We start from the raw sequence: 17,716 nt of genomic DNA on the forward strand, positions 1-17,716 counted from the left end.
AGAAGTATTTACTAAGCCCTCGCTGAAGGCAAGGCTCTGGGGAGACAAAGTGAACAAGAATCCCTGTATTTAAGGGCCAAAGGCAGATGCATGCCCCAAAGCAGACAAAGATGGAGATCCACACAAGGCAGACAGAGATGCAGAGATAGACACACTGTGCTAGAAACAGGCCCAGAGAAGAGAAGAGAAGGTAGACAAGACAAAGCTGGGTGCCAGAGGCTGGGGACGGAAAAGGACAGTGGGCAAAAGATGAGGCCCAGCCCTCTCAGAAGTGACCTTTGAGTATGGAGAACCAACAGCGCTCAGGATGAGTAGCTCTTCTCCCCTCCCTCATTGCCATAGCCCAAGGGTGCCAGGAAGCAGGACCCTTTCACCATTCCAGAGTTCTTTGTGTTGGAGAGGAAGGGAGGATGTGCAGGAACCTCGGGGCCTTTTCCCCTTGGAGAGAATCAGAACCCTCCCAGATCCCTCAGGCCCCCAAGCAGACCCAGGGCCTTTTAGCCTGTGGTAGTGACTTTATTGTCCACTTCTCCTCCTGTCCCAGCACTTGGCAGGGGCTGGCCCAGCTACGTCCTGGGTGTGAGATTGGTCCTGAGGGGCAGAAGCCCATCCACCCATTCACAGGGCCGGGCCAAGAGCATCTGCCACAGGTGCTGCTCCTCAGGGGTGGAGTCCATCCATGGCACCTGAAGCCCATAGCTGCTGCCTGGTGGGCAGAAGGTATAAGCTTATGGGCAGGCACTGCCCTACAGAGGGTATTGCCCACGCTCAGGGAAATCAGTCTGCATTGTTTAAGCACCTTTGGCATGGGGGGGGGGGAGCTGGCATTGCCTCACCCCCTCTAGACCACTTTCTCCCAAACCATCCCCAGCCTTCCAGAAAGTTGGCCCACAAGCACTGCCTCCCCTCCATCCTGGGCGCCCTGATCACCCTGAGCTACCTTTCCAAGTCTTCTCTTTCCCTCACTGCATCCCTCCAGAATCCCTTGGCTTTGTGTGCCTCCCCTCCCCCCAGACCATCTAGTCTCCCCTGAGCAGATCACCCCTCTGGTCCCAAAAGGTCCTGGTGCTCCACTCACCGGTGCCCAGGCTGAGGCGAGTGCCCCCCAGCAGGCGACTGCCCAGGGTGCCGTAGTCCCACAGGGTCAGCTCAGCACAGGCCTGGTGCAGGTCAGAGGACTCGAAGCCGTCATAGACCATGGTGTGATTGAAGACTGGACTCGAGCTCCGCCGCACGACCCGCGTCCTCTGGCGGCTGGCCCGACTGTCATCGGGCAGCACCGAGCTAGGGTACAGGGTGGGAGAATGGGCACAGCTGCGGGGGGGGGGGGGGCGGGGGGGGGCGGGCGGCAGGGCAGTGATGGGGGCGGGGCTCTCACCATTGGATGTAGCAATCCAGGGGCCCAGGGCGGAAGGGGACGACGTTCTGTGCATCCTTCACCCAGAAGTGCAGCTCTCCACTGGGAGGGAGCCCCGCACCTGCAGCCCCAGGAGAAAGTCCTCTGGTTACGCTCCCACCCAGCGGGCTGCGCCCCTGCACGAGCTAGCGTGGACCCCAGCGGGGCCTGCAGCGAGGACTCACCTTCAGCGCCGGTGGGGATGAATTTGAGGGCCAAAGAGAGCTGCCCCCGGCTCGGGAGCCCGTCGGGGGAAGGCGGGGTCTGTGGAGAAGGGAGGAGTCACCAAGGGCGGCACCTGAGAAAAGGCTACTTCAGGGGGTGGGGCCGAGAGGAAGGCCTACCAGGGCCCAGACTTGAAAGGAGAGCGTCTGGAGGGCTGGAGTCGGAGAGGAAGAGAATTTGGGGTAGTGAGGCCAGAAAGGCAGGCTCTTGGCTGAGTGAGACCCAAAGGAGGATCCTTGGGGAGATGGGGTTCGAGAGGAGGCTTCTGGACAGAAGGATGCTTGGCTGAATGGGATTCGAGCCGAGACAAGTTTGGGGAAGGTGGGGCTCCACAGATTGGCACTGTTGGAATTAAGGGAGGAGAGGGACCCTTAGGAGGGGGTCAGGCCGAGAGAACTCGGGGAGGGTTGACCTCAACAGAGAGGCGCTTGGGGGATTGAGGCTCAAGAAGGGTATTCTGGGGGAGGAGGTCCGGCCTGAGAGAACTGCTAGGAGAATGGGCCTCGAAAGAGGGGCTCTGGACACTGATGTCCAGGTGGAACAGGGGATAGATTTATGAGGGGATGGCGCTTGGGGGAGGAGGAGGAGTCCAAGAGGATGGGCTCCAAGGGATTGAGCCTGAGGGGAAGAATCAGGGAGTGAGAACGGAAAGGGGGATGCGTTAGGGGTGGGGGCAGAGAAGAGGATTCATCAGGGGATGCTGTTTGGAGGAAGAAAGTTGGATCTGAGAGGAGGGGATTGGATGGCCAGGCAGAATCTGAAGAAGGTCCCGGTAGGCGGGCGTCAGGGTCCCGGGTTTCCTTACCCGGGACTGCAGGGGCAGCCAGGCGGACTCGGAAGCCCAGTCCCACGTGCTCAAGGGCACCTCTACCTCGCCCAGGAAGAGGTTGCGGCCGAGGCTCTCGTGGTGCCACACGGAGAGGTGAAGCACGCGGCCGCCTAGATCCTCCTGCTCCACGGAGTACTGGGGGCGGGAAAAGTGGAGAGTTTAAGTCAGCGCCCCGCCCCCTCACAGCTACGCCCCCTCCCTCCTTTGATCCGCCTTCAATGGAATTCTCCTTCAAGCTCCGACCCGCCCTCCTCCAAATTGCCCCACCCTCAAGCCCCGCCCTCTGCCCGCCTCGTCCCTGATTCGTCATTCAAGTTCTACCCCGGTTCAACTACTCTTAGACCCGCACCTCAACTCCTCCCAGCCCTCTAGCAAGAGCCTCTCCCGCCAACTTCAAGTCCCGCCTCCTGAGCTCAGGCCTGAAGCTTGCTCCAGCTCTTCGGCCCCGCCCTCCCGGCTGGCCCGCCTTGGCCCTGCCTCCCTAAACGGTAAACCAAATCCACGTTGGCCCCGCCCCTGGCACCTCCTCACCCGCAGAGTTTCGTTGAACACTGGGTTCAGGTTGCGTTTTTTCACTGCGGTCTTACGCTTGCTTTGCGGGGACTTGTCCGGGAGGAGGTAGCTTTTCACGTAGCTAGGGAGGAGGGTGCGAGTTAGGGTCCAGAGGAGTCCTGCAAAGGTCGGGGCTGAAGCTCCCCCAGCCTCCCCCGTCTCCCCACTCACGGGTCCGAGCGGCGTTTCCGGGCGGGGGCCAGCCCCTGGCACTGAATCACCTGCACCCGCAGCTCCCCGGGGACCGGCTGATAGAGCAGCGAAAACTGGATGGAGCCGCGCACAGGCACCGCTCCCGCCTCGCCCTCGCTGTACAGGCTCAGCTGACTGCCACTCAGCTGTGGGCACGACGGGGTGGTCAGGGGCTCCGCAAGGACACAGGCGTGGGGAGGGGGTTCAACGAGACCAGGGGCGAGGGACGGGGGTTCAGTGTGGGCACAGGTGTTGGGAGGCCCGAGAGATGGCTAGCAGGGATAGGGAGTTCAGCGAGGACATCGGCATAATTAGGGAAAGGGGCGTGGTTACCGGAACCTTCGAGGGGAGAGGCAAAGGCAGGAAAAGGGATAGGATGAGGGCACATCATGGCCTCTGGTCTAGGGGAGGGACACGGGAGTGAGGAGGAAAGGAACCCAGTGAGATCCCGGGCATAGACAGGGAAAATGGCATGGAGTCGGGACACACCATGGTTACTGGCCTACGGGAGGGACCCAGAGAGATAGCCAGCAGGGTTTAGATTGAGACAGGGATGGGAACTCATTTAGAGTACAGGTATAGGGAAAGCCCAGAGTAAAACGACCTATCAGAACCAGGCAGAGAGCAAGCCCGGGTCTGCACAGCCCCTATACTCCTCCCCAAAGATCCCACAGGACCCCCCCCAACCCTGCCCCTTACCGTGGAGGAGCTGAGGCTGGACACTGAGGAGCTATTACTCAGCATGCGGTTGAAGGGGGGAGCAAAGCCCCCCTTTGGGGAACCTAAGGGCTGCTCCTCCTCCCCATTCTCCAATCTTTGGAGCCCAAGCTCACCCTGAAGAGGAGGAAGAGAAAATGAGAGGAAGGAGAACCACCTTTGGACTAATTAGGATGCCAAAGGCCCCCTCCCATTCCCTCCCTTAGAAGCCTCCATCCTGGCCCTCTGCTGCCCAAGCCCCCTGGCCTCTTGCTTGAGGGGACTCAACTCTGGGGTCTTAGGAGCATGCACTTCCCCCCCAAAGGTCCCTGAGAGAAGCCGAGCTCAGAGGCCAGAGAAGGTGGGGAGTAAGAGAAAGAGGTGCTCCAGGCTGGGATCTCCACTCCATATCTTGGGAACAGCCTGCTGTGAAAGCTCCAGATGCAGACCTGCCTACCTGGACTAGGGGTGGGTTGGGTTCCTCCTTCCTCTTCCCTGTCCTCTTCCACCCCAGCTCAGGCTCTGGCCCCAGCTCCGGCTCCGGCTCCGGTTCCTGGACCTCTTGGGCTCTAGTCTCCTCCTCCTCCTCCTCTGATTCCTCCTTCTTTGCCTCTTTCTTCTCTTCTACCACCACCTTCTCTTTTTCCCAGCCCTCTACCCCGGAGTTGGGGTCTGTACCTGGAACTACAAGGAACAGTGCAGGCTGCAGAACAGCCTCCCACACTCATCACCTCCCCAGACCCCAAACCAGGGCAGTGACTGTCCCAGCCTGAACACCTCTAAAGCTGAGAGACCCCCCCCAAAGCCTGGTGCAAAGCCCAAGCATGGCGGGACCCCTGGCAAGTATCTGTCTTTCTTCCCACTCCCAGCCCTTAGCACATAGTATGCCCTTACTAAGTGCTTGTGGACTGACCAACTTCACAATGATTTTCCCAGGGAAATTACAGTGTATCTATGACGCTCCTCTGGGGGAGTGGGGCTGTCAGGAGAGAAATATTAGACCTGAAAGGAGCCTTAGATCATAAACCATCGAACTGGGGAGGCACCTTACAACATGGACGGTCAGAGCTGGGGAGAGACCTTAGAGGGCAGAATGGTTCTTAGAACGAAGGATGTCAGAGATGGGTGGTTTCGCAGAACATGGAATTTCAGAGCCAAAAGGAGCCTTAGAACATAGACCATCAGAGCTGGAAGGACCCTTAAGAGCACAGAACTTTAGAGGTGGAAGGACTTCAGCACAAGCAGTGTCAGGAATGGAAAGAACTTTAGCCCATGGAGGATTAGAAGCATTACACAGTAATAATAGACAGGGAGGTCTTTACATACACCTCTCTGAGTTTTACAGCCACCCTCTGGGTACTGACAAGTATCATGCCTGTTTTACAGGTAAAGAAACCAGTTCAGAGGGGTTGTGACATTCCCATACACAGGAGCCAGAATCAAGAACATCCGAGCTCAGACACAATCACAGACCTGACCTTTGTGAGTCACTAGAAACTGGAAGAGAGTGAATGATTCTGTGCCCTTAAATCCAATTCATGCACACGTCAGAATATCACTCTGTGATGTCATTGGCCCTCTTTGAGAACATACAACAAGCTGTGTGACCCGATGTGCCTCAGTTTCCTCAATTGTAAAATGGGGATAATAACCCATGCCTCCCAGGGTTGTGGTGAGAACCACGTGAGGTAATATTTGTAAAGCACCTGGCACACAGTAAACACTTAATAAGTACTTATTTCCTTCCTTCTGTGGTCATACCACTAATATTTGACAGAGGTGCCATGGCTCTTCCTAACTATAACTCCAGTGTACCATACCAGGCTGTCCCTTCCTTCCAAGCACTTCTTATTATTGTATAGTACAGCTATCTGTGTTGGTTGCAAATTCCATGAAGGTGGGTCAAAGTGATGTTTTGCATCTTTCCCCAGTAGCGTGTTTTATACTCAGTTGGACCTTAATTCATGTTAACTGTCAGAGATCTTAAGAAATAGGAAGAAAATAGGTTGTCTTGCCTGGAAGCTACCTCAGAACAACAACAAATGTTAGAGCTGGGAAAAGCCTCAATCCATCTAGTCCAGGGGTCCTTCACTTCTCAACACCAACCCCAAAAGGTCCAGAGATCTCAGGATGGCCTGTTGTTTTTTAAAATATGTCACCTGGGACAGCTAGGTGGCTCAGCAGAGAGAGGGCAATGTCTGGAATTGAAAGCCCTCAGTTCAAACCTGGCCTCAGACACTTCCTAGCTGTGTGACCCTAGGCAAGTTACACTGATTCTAAAACAGAAGGTAGGGGTTTAAAATAAATAAATCTATGTCGATAACCATTTCAATAATCTGATTAAACAATGTTTAAAGCATGGATTTCCTTTGTAAGCTGACTTATTGTATGCATTTAAAAATCTTATTATGAGAAAGAATCCAGCAATTTCACTTGACTGCCAATGGGGTCTATGGAACAAAAAAAGCCCAAGAACGGCTGCTCTTGCCCACTCTCACCCTGTCTGCTCCCCACCATCCCAAGTAAGAGAACAGGTTCTTAAGAAGTAATGAACAAGAGCTCTGGGTTGGCCAGACTCCAGCTTCAGCCTTGACTTACAATCGCCTCTAGAAGCAGCTGGTGGGGCAGTGGTTAGAGCACTGGGCTTGGAGTCAGGAAGACCAGAGTTCCAGTCCAACCTCAGACCCTAAGGCAAGCTCAACTTCTGTTTGCTTTTTTGGGAAAATGCCACCTACCTTCCAGGGTTGTTAGAAAGGTCAAATGAGATAAGGCTTGGGGGAAAATAATACTTTATTAGCACAGTGTCTGGCAACGTGGTAGGCACTTATGAAAATGCAGTCTTACCTTATCTCTTTGGCTATCAGTTTTCCCCACATTGAAAATAAAGGAGGAGGGTTTATTTTTACACAGCCTTGCATTAGCTAGTCTAAGGGCCCTCCCAGGTCTGACATTCTGTGTTCTGAGGTTTTTCCAGCTCAGACATTCCATCTGTTAAGGGTCCTCTCAGCACTGGCATTAGATAGTCTAAGGTCCCTATAAGCCATGACATTTTATGTTCTAAAGGCCCTCCCAGTTCTAATGGTCAATGAGTTTATGAAAGGTGACTTGCCCAAGGTCACACAGCATTCATGGCAGAACTAGAATTCAAATCTTGTGACTTCTAGTTCAGGTCTTTTTGCTTGAGTCAAGCTGCCTAGATTTTTTATTCAGACCTGTCTACTTCTCCAGAACCCATCTGCCCAATATTGTCTTTCTCTGTCCCTCTCCCCACACAAGGATGCTCACCTGCCTGGGCCTGGGAGCTGGGCTCTTCTTTAGTTGGAGTTGGGGCTGGAGCCTGGAAGGACAGAGAAGGGGAGGGCTGGGAGGGTGGAGGGCGAGGAAGAGAGAATGAAGAATGGGAGGTCAGAGGTGAGGTCTGGGTAGAGTCAGAGGTAGAACTCTAGAGCCCAGGGCCTGCACTTGAGGGTGGGACTGAGAACCCTTAGCTGTGGGACCAGCTTAGCGTGTTCCAGAGCTGCCTCCTCCCACTCTTGCTGAAGTACTTCCCTCTAAGGCCCAGGGCTGACCTAAAGCTTGTGGGAGGAGATGGTTGTGATGTGACTCAGGGTCTCCAGTCCCACCAAAGTCCAACCCCAGCCAAGGCAGTCCCCTTCGTCCCCAGGGCTCCTGCATGCTCCCCACTCACCTCAGCTTCCCTGACCCGCTCTGGGGTGGGCACCTCTAAGGAGAGCCTGAGACTGCAGGGAAAAGGAGATTAGGGAAAGGGCTTCTGGAGCTCTCAGCCCCATTGGCACCCCAGAGGGCACACCCTAGGAACCCTTCCCCTCTTACCTGGAGCCCACCTCCTCCTCCTCAGGTTCGCCTTCACTCCCCAGCTCTGGCTCACCTGTGCCAAAGTAAGGGCCTCAGTGTCCCCTACCCCTGGTGTTCTTGCACCCACCGGGCAGGCTAGGTACAGTGTTCCAGTCCTCCCAGCAGAGACATTCTGCCCCTTAGGTCAAGGTCAAGGAAGAGACGAGTGCAGGTTCACAGGGACAATGTGGGTGAAGACAGTGACCGGGAGGCTGACTTTACTCTGAGCCACAAGGAGGGTAGGGGATGTGTGCAAGGCAGGAGGGCTGAGGCCCACAAGCTAGGCATCCAAATGCCTACCTCCTGCCTGGCATTGTTAGTGGGATGGGAGAGAGTGGGGTAGGGCTCAGTCCCTGGAATAGCGGTGCCTCACCCCTGGACCTCTTCTTCCGGCGGATGGAGGCTCGAACAAGGTCAGAGCCCAGGCGGGCATGGCGGTGCCGCTGGGAGCGGGCATCTCTGAACCAGTCACCTGTCAGGGTCTTCAGCTGCCCAGGGTCCACCAGTGATGCTCGAAGCTTGCTGAGGAAATGGCAACACGGGCCTTGCTTGTTGCAGATTCTCTAATGGCTTGGCAACTCTCCCTAACCAGCTACATCCCAACCTCTTTAACTCTCTGTCTCTTCTCCCCTTTCCCAAGGCTCTTTCCTCTATTAAACTCAGTAACTAGATGTTCCCAGAATTACAAAATCTTAAAGCTGGAGGGGACCTCAGCAGTTATCTACAACTTATATTGAGGGGCCATCTGGCCTCCGCCTGAAGCCCTCCAATGAAGGAGAACCCATTTCCCCACAAGGCAGCACCAACACCTCTGGACAGCTCTCGCAGAAGCCTCAAACTGGCCTCTTTGCAGCTTGTACCCATTGCTCCTGCTTCTTCCTTCTAGGGCCAAATGGAAGGAGTTTAATCCTTCTTCTACATGGTGTGTGAGAAGCAGGTTGGAATCCTGGATAGACAGCTTTACTTAGAGATAGGAAGATCTCAGTTAAGTTCCACCTCTGATGCACCCTGCCTTGGAGACTTGGAAAATCACTTTTACCTCTTAGTATTCTCTAAGACTCAAAGTTGGTTGAGGGGAGGAGGGGGAAGAGAAGAACAGCTTGCCTTGGTCCTATGCCTCAGTCTCTCCCTTCACCAATTCATCCTCTACCCATCTGCCAAATTGATCTTAAAGCTCAAGACTGACCAGGTCAGCCCTTTCCCCTGCTAGTCAACAAACTTCAGTAGTTTCCTATTGTCTCAGGGACTCAATAAAATATAGCATGAAATCTTCTGTATAATAACAATAATAACAAATACAAACATGTATGTAGTGCTTATTATATGCCAGTCACTGTGCTACAGCTTTAAAATCATCTCCTTTGGTCCTCACAACAACCCTGAGTGACAGGTGCTAGTACTATCTCCATTTTAGAAGTCTTAAAAAAAAACCCTTGCCTTTTATCTTAGAATCAATACTGGGTATGAGTTCCAAGGCAGAAGAGTGGTAAAGGCTAAGTAATTGGGGTTAAGTGACTTGCCCAGGGTCACACATGTAGGAAATGTCTAAATCTAGATTTGAACCCAGGACCTCCCTTCTCTGGGCCTGACTCTCTATCCACTGAACTACCCAGTTGCTCTATTTTATGGATTTTAAAGCCTTTGCTAACCTTGTACATTTCTAGTCCTCATGCCTTATCCCTCAACATGTACTCTTTGATCCAGTGACACTGGCCACCTGACTGGTCCTGAATCTAAGACACTCCATCTCCCAATGTTTTCACTGGCTGTCCCCCATGCCTGGAACTCTCTCCCTCCACATCTGCCTCCCTGCCTTCCTTGCAGGCCTACCTAAAATCCCACTTTCTACAAGAAGGGGACTTGTTGCCCCTTAAAGTTAGTGCTTTCCCTCTGTTGAATTATTCCCCAATTTATCCTACATATATCTTGTTTTTACAAGTTGTCTCCTCCATTTAGATCAGGACCTCCCTAGTACTGCCTTTCTTTATACTTTCCAGTACCTAGCACAATGCTTGGCACACAGTAGGCTTGTTGACTGGCTTTCTGGAGTTTCCTCATGCTCAAGTTCCAAAGCAAGGAAATCTCAAATTCAGGTCCTGTCTCTTATCTACAAGACAGCTTATCACATCCCCCAAGTCATCTCTTCTCCACTTCCTTCAGCTGACACCCCTGTAGTATGATATTCAGTCCTCTGGAACCTGATCACCCTCTTCTAGGCAAGTTCTAGCTCCTTGAAGTTCTCCCTCAAACACAGCACCCAGAACTAGAGCCAATGCGCCCTATGTCATCAGACCAGGAGCAAATAAACCTTTCTGAATGCAACATAGGAGAGCCTTGGTTGTCTTCTATGCTGCAGCACTGTGCCTGTGGTCCACTAAATCGCTGGCTCTCTTTCTTTCTACAGGAACTGCTCTCTGGGTACAGCTCTCACATCCTGTGCTTGCAGAGTTGATTTGAACCTGAGCAGGACTTTGCATTTATCCATATTACGTTCCATATTCTTAGGCTGGGGCCATTGTTGGCAGCCCTCTGAGTACTTTGGTGTCCTCACTCTGCCATCCAACAAGTCACTGCTCCCTTCCAGCTTTGTGTCAACCCCAAAGGAGACAACTATTCCATTTGCAACTTTATCCGGATCACCGATAAGACTGTTGGGTGGCACTGGCCAAGGACAGAGCCCTGGGGGGCTCCACTGCAGGGTTTTCTGCACGCTGACATCAGTCCGCTAATGGGTACCGCCTGGGTTATTCACCGAATCCCAAATCTCTCCATCTTGTCCACAAGGATAATGTAACGGATGCTCTCAAGGCCTGTTCTGAACTCTAGACAGGCGATCTCTGCGACGCTTTGCTCCTGGATATTCTAAACTTGCTCTATGAAGGTCCCAGCTCTAACGTTCTGCTCTGACATTGCACGGTCTAGTTTCTTTTCTATATTCTAACTTTACTGAGCTAACAGCCGGTGCTCTGAGGCCCCTTCCAGCTCTTATGTTCTCTGAAGCGATCGTTCTGTCCCTCTGCCTCTGATTCCTGCCCTCCCTCGCCCAGCTTCCACCCTCACCTGACCCTTCCCTCCTCCAGCTGGCGCAGACGGGCATCCCTGCTCAGGACACTGGCAATAGCATCCCGCTCCTCCTCAGTAAGGAAGCTGAGATCCAGAAGCGTTTCTGCCTCCACTTCATACGCCATGGGATGGCAGGGCTGAGCGCCCCCAGCACCCCCTGTGGTAGAGGGATCCTTCGGACGTCCTCGGCACACTCAGTGACATCCGTTGGTAGCCATGTGCAGGCTGCCCGTGGGCAGCTTGTCCCTAAGGAGATGGCCAGAAGGTCAGGCCACTTGGTCTAGCAACAAGCAGTGCCCGTTTCCCTGGGAGAGGTCCCGGCAGCACCCCCTTGGGCCCGAGTCACTTGCCTCCCTGACCCCTGGGCCTGACAAGGGCCCGGGTCTGCTTCTGCTGGGGTTGGGGTGAGAAGGACAACAGGGAGGGCAGTCAGTGCAGAGGATGCCAGCAGGGGTATGGTCAGTAGAGACCCAGCAAGCCTATTCTTACATGTGCACAGACACACAGAGATTCACTCCCCCACATCCGTCCCCCACCTCTACCCTGAACCGGCCTCTGCCTTCCTGTGTGAGGCAACCTCCCCCAACTTCCTCCCACACTCACCCCCTTTGCCCCTTAGCCCCAATCCAGGTAGCGTCCCTGCTCCTGCCGCTCAGAGCTCTGCACCTGCTCCCTCTACCCCTTCCCGGGCCCCTGGCTGCAGGGATGGCCCTGGAGCCCGGCTGTGCCAGGCAGAACACCGTCCTTGACTTTGTTCCTGGAGAAACAGCATGCCGGGTCTTTCTCAGCCTCCTTGGGCATAGGATATCAAGATGGCATCCCCACCCAAGAAGGACTCGGGAGAAGGAATGTGCCCCAAGGACAAGCCTGAGGTGCCTGCTGCTTCCCCAGAGGTGATCTCCAGATCTAGAAAACCTCCCAAGGCTTCCCAGCCTTCCCTTCCTGCCCACTAAAGAGAGCAGGCAGCTCTTGTCCTGTGCCCTTACGCCCCAACACCCCTCCCAGCCTGAGTCAGCACTCACTCTAGCAGCCCCGGGCTCCCTCCCCTTGCTCTCTGATTTGGGGGGGCCTCACCCCAGCTCCTGGCCGGCCGAGAGTCCAGATCGAACTCAGACCTGCCCAAACTCCTGTTTCTTTCTCTCTAGAGCCAGCCGGGCGGCTGAGGCTGGGGTAGGGAGGGAAGGGTTTAACAAGAGGAGAGAAGCAAACGGGAGGGGATGAGAGAGAGGGATGGGCTATGGCCAGAACACCCCAAACTACAGCCAGCCAGATGCCCCAAGCCCGGGCGCTGTTTACTCCCCCTGGGTCAGACGGGCGAGCTGCAGGTGGACCTGGGGAGGGAGTGGGGGGGCCTGCCACAGAGCTGGGAGCCTCCATGCCAGCCAGCTGGGGCCGGCCCACGGCAGCGTGGGCAGTGTGTCAGCTGTCTGTTTGGTTGGTGTCTACTTTCTCCTCTTTGGGTGTTGGCTGTCCGTGTGGGTCTTCTGGGTCTCTGGGAGATGTCCCTGTACCCCTGCAGGGACCCGGGTGGGCTGTCTGTGCACTCGGGCTCTGGTGTGATGTGCAGCGGGGCTCTACTTGGACATTTTTGTCCAGCGCACCCCCTGGGTTCTGGGGCCCTGCTGTGCGTGTTGGGGGGGCCTGTGGCCCAAGCCTGCCTGATGTCCCAGCTCCCCGACTCTGGAGGCGGCTCCCATCCCCAGATCCCTCTCTACTCGAGAGAGACAAACAAGAACTAAATCCGGGGCTCCTACGTCCCCCACAGTCTCCAGGGCAGAGGTCCCGGACACACACTGCCGCAGCCCTCCCCTTGGTAGTTGGGGGGGCAGAGGAGGTGCCCCAAAGTCTGTGGAGGGCCTGGGGGAGCTGTAGAAGAGAGTGCCGCCTGTTCTCCACCCAAAGGTGAGCATGGTCTCCCTGCTGGAGGCTTCCAATGCCCCGCGGCAGGGGGGACATTACCTGTTGGGATCCGGGATGGGTAGCTCTGTGCTAAGGAGACCTCGATTCCTCCGTTGTGCTGGCCAGGGCAGGCAGGTTAGCCAGATCCGCCACAGAGAGGAGCAACTGAGGTCTAAAGCTGACTCAACCTGGGGAGGAGGAAACACCTACAGAGTCTGCTGCAAAACCGGGCCTGGAGCCTGCCCCTGCCCAGCCCGGACTCTCAGCTCCCCACAGAGACCTCCACTGTCTGGCCTAGTGGGGCACAGCGCTCTGGCCCCAGACCCAGATGCACAGATCGGCGTTCTATTCCAACTCAGACTTACTGTGGGATTTTGAGGAACTCGCTTCCTTTTTCTGGGCCTCAATGACTGCAGCTGTGAAATGGGCAGACCTGCCTCACCGGAAGGAAAGCTAGAAACTCAGTTTGGTCTTCTGATCCTTCCTGAGTGATTATTTCCTTCCCCCAGATGTGCCTCCAGAGATTGGAAGAGGAGAGGAGAGAACAGGAGCAAGGCAGCTCCCTCCACCCCACCCCACTCCACCCCAAATTCCGTCTTCCTGAAATGAATGATTTATCCAAAAAGGCAGCTGGGCAACTAGTGGCTGGAACTTCCCCAGGGAGGCTCCCCACAAGAAGTGGTGGTTTCTCCCATGGACGAAGAGGCTCCACAGGCAGAGGGGATATAGAAGAGACCGATAAGAACATGAATTTGGAGCAAAAGGATTTGGGGGGCTAATCCTAGCTCAATTACTAACTGCCTGTGTGACTGTGAGCAAGTCGTCCCATTTCTCTAGGCCTCAGTTTCCTCCTTTGAAAAAGGAAGGCGAACTGGGGTTGAGGGGACATGACTGAGGAGAGACTCTAAATGAACACCCTAATACAAATACCAGCAACATGGAAATGGGTTTGAATGAAAGACACATGTGATACCCCGTGGAATCGCCGTAGGCTATGGGGGGGGAGGAAAAGAAAATGATCTTTGTTTCCAAGGAATAATGTTTGAAAATGACCAAATAAAATAATGTTCAAATTGAAAAAAAAAGTGAAGGGGATAAAAATCAGGAAAAAAACACATTTGCAAATTATAAAAAAAAAAGGAAGGAAGGCGCCAGCGTAAAAGACGCCTAAGTTCAGCTTTAAATCAGCGATCCGGCTATGCCCACCTGTGTGCAGTCCCCGTTGTGGCCACGAGAGGCCGCCCCGAAGACGCCCGCTCTCTCTCAGGGACTAGCCTTGACTCGGCGCGGCCTCCACCTCCAGGGGCTCAGATAACCTCTTATCTCGGCGGGTACTGGGTAACCCTCACCTCACCACCTGACACGGTACGTGCCCTTCTGGAAGGCCCCACTGACGTCATTCCCTGTCGCAGGCGGGCCGATGAGGCGAATGAAAACAGTTGGGGTGGCTTTTCCCTCTCCGGAGTTCTCTAATCCTGGAAAGATCAGTCGACCCAAAGCAAAAATGTTATTATCCCTTTGCTTGGACAGACTAGAAGCTATATGGAGGTGGTCCTTGGAGTTCTTCCAGAATCGGGCTTTTCTAGGCCGGTGTACATTGTTCAGGGCATCTTTCCTCCGCTGCTATGGGACGGCACAGAGGGCCCCCCAGGTCCCTGCCAACCCTGACATTCTGTGACTGGAGGAGTCCAAGGACTCGAGTGTGAATCCCATTCAGCTCTTTCCTGCCTGGGTGGCCTTCAACAGGTTACGTTCCCCTCTCTGGACCCATTTCCTCATTTGCAAAATCAGGGGCTCGGATTGGATGGCCCCATTTATCTCTAAATGCATCCCTTCTACATCACTTACCTTTCAGAAACCTGTCCCTTCCATGGATAAACTTGGATGGACCAAGTGACCTTTATGAACCGGTCCAGCTCAAGATGTTGGGTTTTTATGCAGCCCTCCAGGCACGGCAAATATTGTAGAGGGTCCCTGTCTCTTTGTGCCCAGGTGGAGGGACCCTGGCTTCTCCTGCCCACAGCTGAATGACTCATTCCACTAAACAGATCTGGATCAATGATACATGTAAAACCCAGTGGAATTACTCTTTGGCTACAGGATGGGGGAGGGAAAGAACACGAATCATGTAACCATGGGAAATATTCTAAATTAATCAATTAAATAAATAAAACTTTAAAGAGGAAAAAAAAGACTCATTCCACTGCTCCCACCAAAGTCCTTGGATAGAGATCCAGGCCAATGGAAGGGGACCCTCTCCACTCTTTCCCTTATCCTAGCCCAGGGTAATTATCTAAGAAAATCATTTATCTTTATTTTTATCTAAATCTCTCATTATCTAAGAAAAAGCATAGAACCATGGACTGTTGCTTTTTGGAGCACTTAAAAATGTTTTTAAAAACCACTTCCTAAAAAGACAAACCCACCTCCTTCCAATGGCTTCCTCCTATCTACCCAGTCTAGTCCTTGGGCTCTCATAGATTGTGCCCCTGATTTCTCCCTGGCTTATACACTCTGTCCCTCATCTTCCCACACAGACGCCATCTCAAACATGTCTACAGCCTAGATGTTGCCTATTCCTGTTTCTCATCCACTTCTTGCCCAGCTTGTATGAGTGGACAGCAATTCCACTCCTTCCTTTTCCTGACTCACAGAACATTGGGGTTAAGAGAAGGGTCTTTGGAGGTCATCGTTTGGCCTATAATGACTTAACAGGAACTAGGATATCAACAAGTGGTCACTAAACCTCCCCTTGAAGACCTCCTGTGTCAGCTAGTGGATGGCTCTTATATTTCCTATTGAACCCTCATCTGCTTCTCCTTAACTTCTCCCTAACCCCCTAGCACAAACAGCACGAATCCAATCCTTGAAGACAGGAAGCCCATCTCTGACTGTTCATCTTCTCCAGACTAAGCAGCCCAAGTGCCTTTAATCAATCTTCTGCTGGGCTCGTCTTCAGGCCTTGCACCATGATGGTTGTTCTCCTTCAAACAAGCTGAAACGTGCTAATGTCCTTTCTCACATTGCAACCTGGGCTTCCTTGCATTCCTATGGCTCTCTCCCTAGTTAAGGTGCAGATCACCTTGCATCTGGCTTCTTTCAACAGCTACCTCACTTTCTCCCTGCCTCTAGCCTCTCCTCCAATCCCTCCTGTACACACTGGAAAGCTAATTAATCCTTTTTAAACATGTCTGGTCAGGCACTTCCTTGTCGATGGCTCCTTGTTAGCCATCCCATTTTAGGGACAAAGGGGCCCAGAGCACACATTGGCTCCACAACCACCCTAGGACATTTGGTTTCTGCTCAAACATTTCTGGTGACGGGGAGCTTACTGCTTCAAGGCAGCTCATTCTGAGGATCTTAGAACTTACTGCAGGAAATCTAAAAGGTCATATGGTCCAATCCCTCCATTTCTGCATGAGGGAACTGTAGCAGAGAAATGAAGTGATTTACTTAAGGTCACTCAAGTAAGAGGATTACATTTTCAACTGGACTGACAATTTAAATAGATTTGAGTCCTTCATCGCTAGCTCTAACCTGCTTTTCCAGGCTCTGCACCAGTCAAACCAGCTTCACCATGTCCTGGAAGCACGGCTCCTATTTTCCTGCCTCCCACATTTTGCTCTCACTGGTATCTTGAATGTCCTGTCCTTCACCCCTACTAACCCAGAACACAGTCTCCTTTCCTGTCTATGAATTCTGTGTATCCTTCAAGACCCAGCTTTCTACTCCACAACCTTCCCAGATGATCATGTCCTCCTTCTGAATGCCTAAAGGCAACAACTGCATGTAGACATTAATTTGGCTCTTAATTGCATACTTTCTCGTGGCCTGTTGGCCCAAACTAGGCTGAAAGGCCTCTAAGGGAGCAAGGAACTAGTTTCTATAGTCTTCACGGGGCCTAATTGTTTGATAGATCCTTAGTTGATTGAACTCCTTACGGGTATGTCCTGGGGTAGAATGCTATTGGTCCTGGACCAGACATAATGAAGGTGCAGAGGGGATTCTGCTTCCAACCCATTTGGGCCTCAAGGCTTCCCGACAGGAAGCTAGCTGCTGCTCAGTTCAGGCCTCTAGTCTGCCCCTCTGATTCCTAAGGTCCACTGCTGAGAGCTGATCAGACCCCATCAGGCCTTGGGTTCAGTTCAGGGTCTCCTATTTTGGGAGGATATTGACAAGCGGGTGGGCAGTGAGGGCACTGACCAGGGAAGCATGCCATGGGGAGGAAACTGATTGAAGGACATGTTTAACCTGGAGAAGACTTGGGAGGAAAGTGACAGCTATCTTTGAGGACTTGAAGGGCTGTCATACTGAAGAGTAAGGATTGGACATGTTCAGTCTGGCCTCAGTGGGAAGAACTGGGAACTAGAGGAAGGTTCCCAATAATAAGGAAGCGATGATAGGAGCTGGGCCTGTCATTTCAATGGTACAGGGCACTCTCTAACAATGCCCTTCTCTTTCTGAGTTGCCTGGACCACTGAGAGCTTAAGGGACCAGGCCACAACGTCAGGAAGTTTAAGTTGTGTCAGTAGAATCTAGGCCTTGGGTCAGAGGCCAGCTCTCAAGCCACTGCATCATCTGGCCTTTTGCCCCAGTAAGAATTGTCAGAATTGAAATGATGAGTCCCAGGAGGTAGTGAACCCCCTGCCAATGGAGGACCACTTGTTGGTGATGTTCCAGGGGAGATGTGATGCTTCCCATTCAGATTCTATTTCCTACAGAACATAAGGACCGGGGTGTTAAGGTTCTGCCCCTATCCCCAGGATTGGATTAGGTTAGGAGCTAAGTCCCTCTCTTCTCCTTTCCCAGATTGTGACATTGACACTGAAGTTAGGGCAGGAGCTACTACTACAAGTATATGGAGGGATTCTGTGCTTTCAGGAACAATTCAGGGATTCCTTCACAAATCTTAATCTTCCTGGGGATGGGCCAATCACATCCCAGGAATGAGGAGACTGCTTTGGTGGTTCAGGTTTCTGGTCCTCAGTTTAGGAGGAGGGCTCAGGCTC

The 17,716-nt window shown here is 53.2% G+C and overlaps 1 protein-coding gene across 4 annotated transcripts; it reads right to left on the reverse strand.

Annotated features, from left to right (window-relative positions):
- Positions 1-495: 495 nt before the first annotated feature.
- On the reverse strand, positions 496-17,663 carry SYTL1 (synaptotagmin like 1). Of its 4 annotated transcripts, XM_007491384.3 has the most exons (16): positions 13,914-17,663; positions 12,768-12,895; positions 10,806-11,054; positions 8,119-8,267; positions 7,725-7,779; positions 7,579-7,630; positions 7,176-7,251; positions 4,348-4,574; positions 3,894-4,028; positions 3,174-3,340; positions 2,982-3,084; positions 2,427-2,585; positions 1,582-1,660; positions 1,379-1,478; positions 1,079-1,284; positions 496-706 (listed from the first exon to the last, which is right to left on the reverse strand). In XM_007491384.3, exons 3-16 carry the CDS (start codon positions 10,931-10,933, stop codon positions 567-569), a joined length of 1,776 nt encoding a protein of 591 aa, XP_007491446.2. In that variant the 5' UTR covers positions 10,934-11,054; positions 12,768-12,895; positions 13,914-17,663; the 3' UTR covers positions 496-566. The 4 variants fall into 4 exon arrangements, with proteins under 4 accessions (XP_007491446.2, XP_007491449.2, XP_056651438.1 ...); XM_007491387.3 differs by lacking the exon at positions 7,579-7,630 and having other exon boundaries at positions 7,176-7,227; positions 7,736-7,779; XM_056795460.1 differs by lacking the exon at positions 13,914-17,663 and having other exon boundaries at positions 12,768-12,910.
- Between the last annotated feature and the right edge of the window lie 53 nt (positions 17,664-17,716).

This window comes from Monodelphis domestica, chromosome 4 (genome assembly GCF_027887165.1).
Source record: "Monodelphis domestica isolate mMonDom1 chromosome 4, mMonDom1.pri, whole genome shotgun sequence".
NCBI lineage: Eukaryota > Metazoa > Chordata > Mammalia > Didelphimorphia > Didelphidae > Monodelphis > Monodelphis domestica.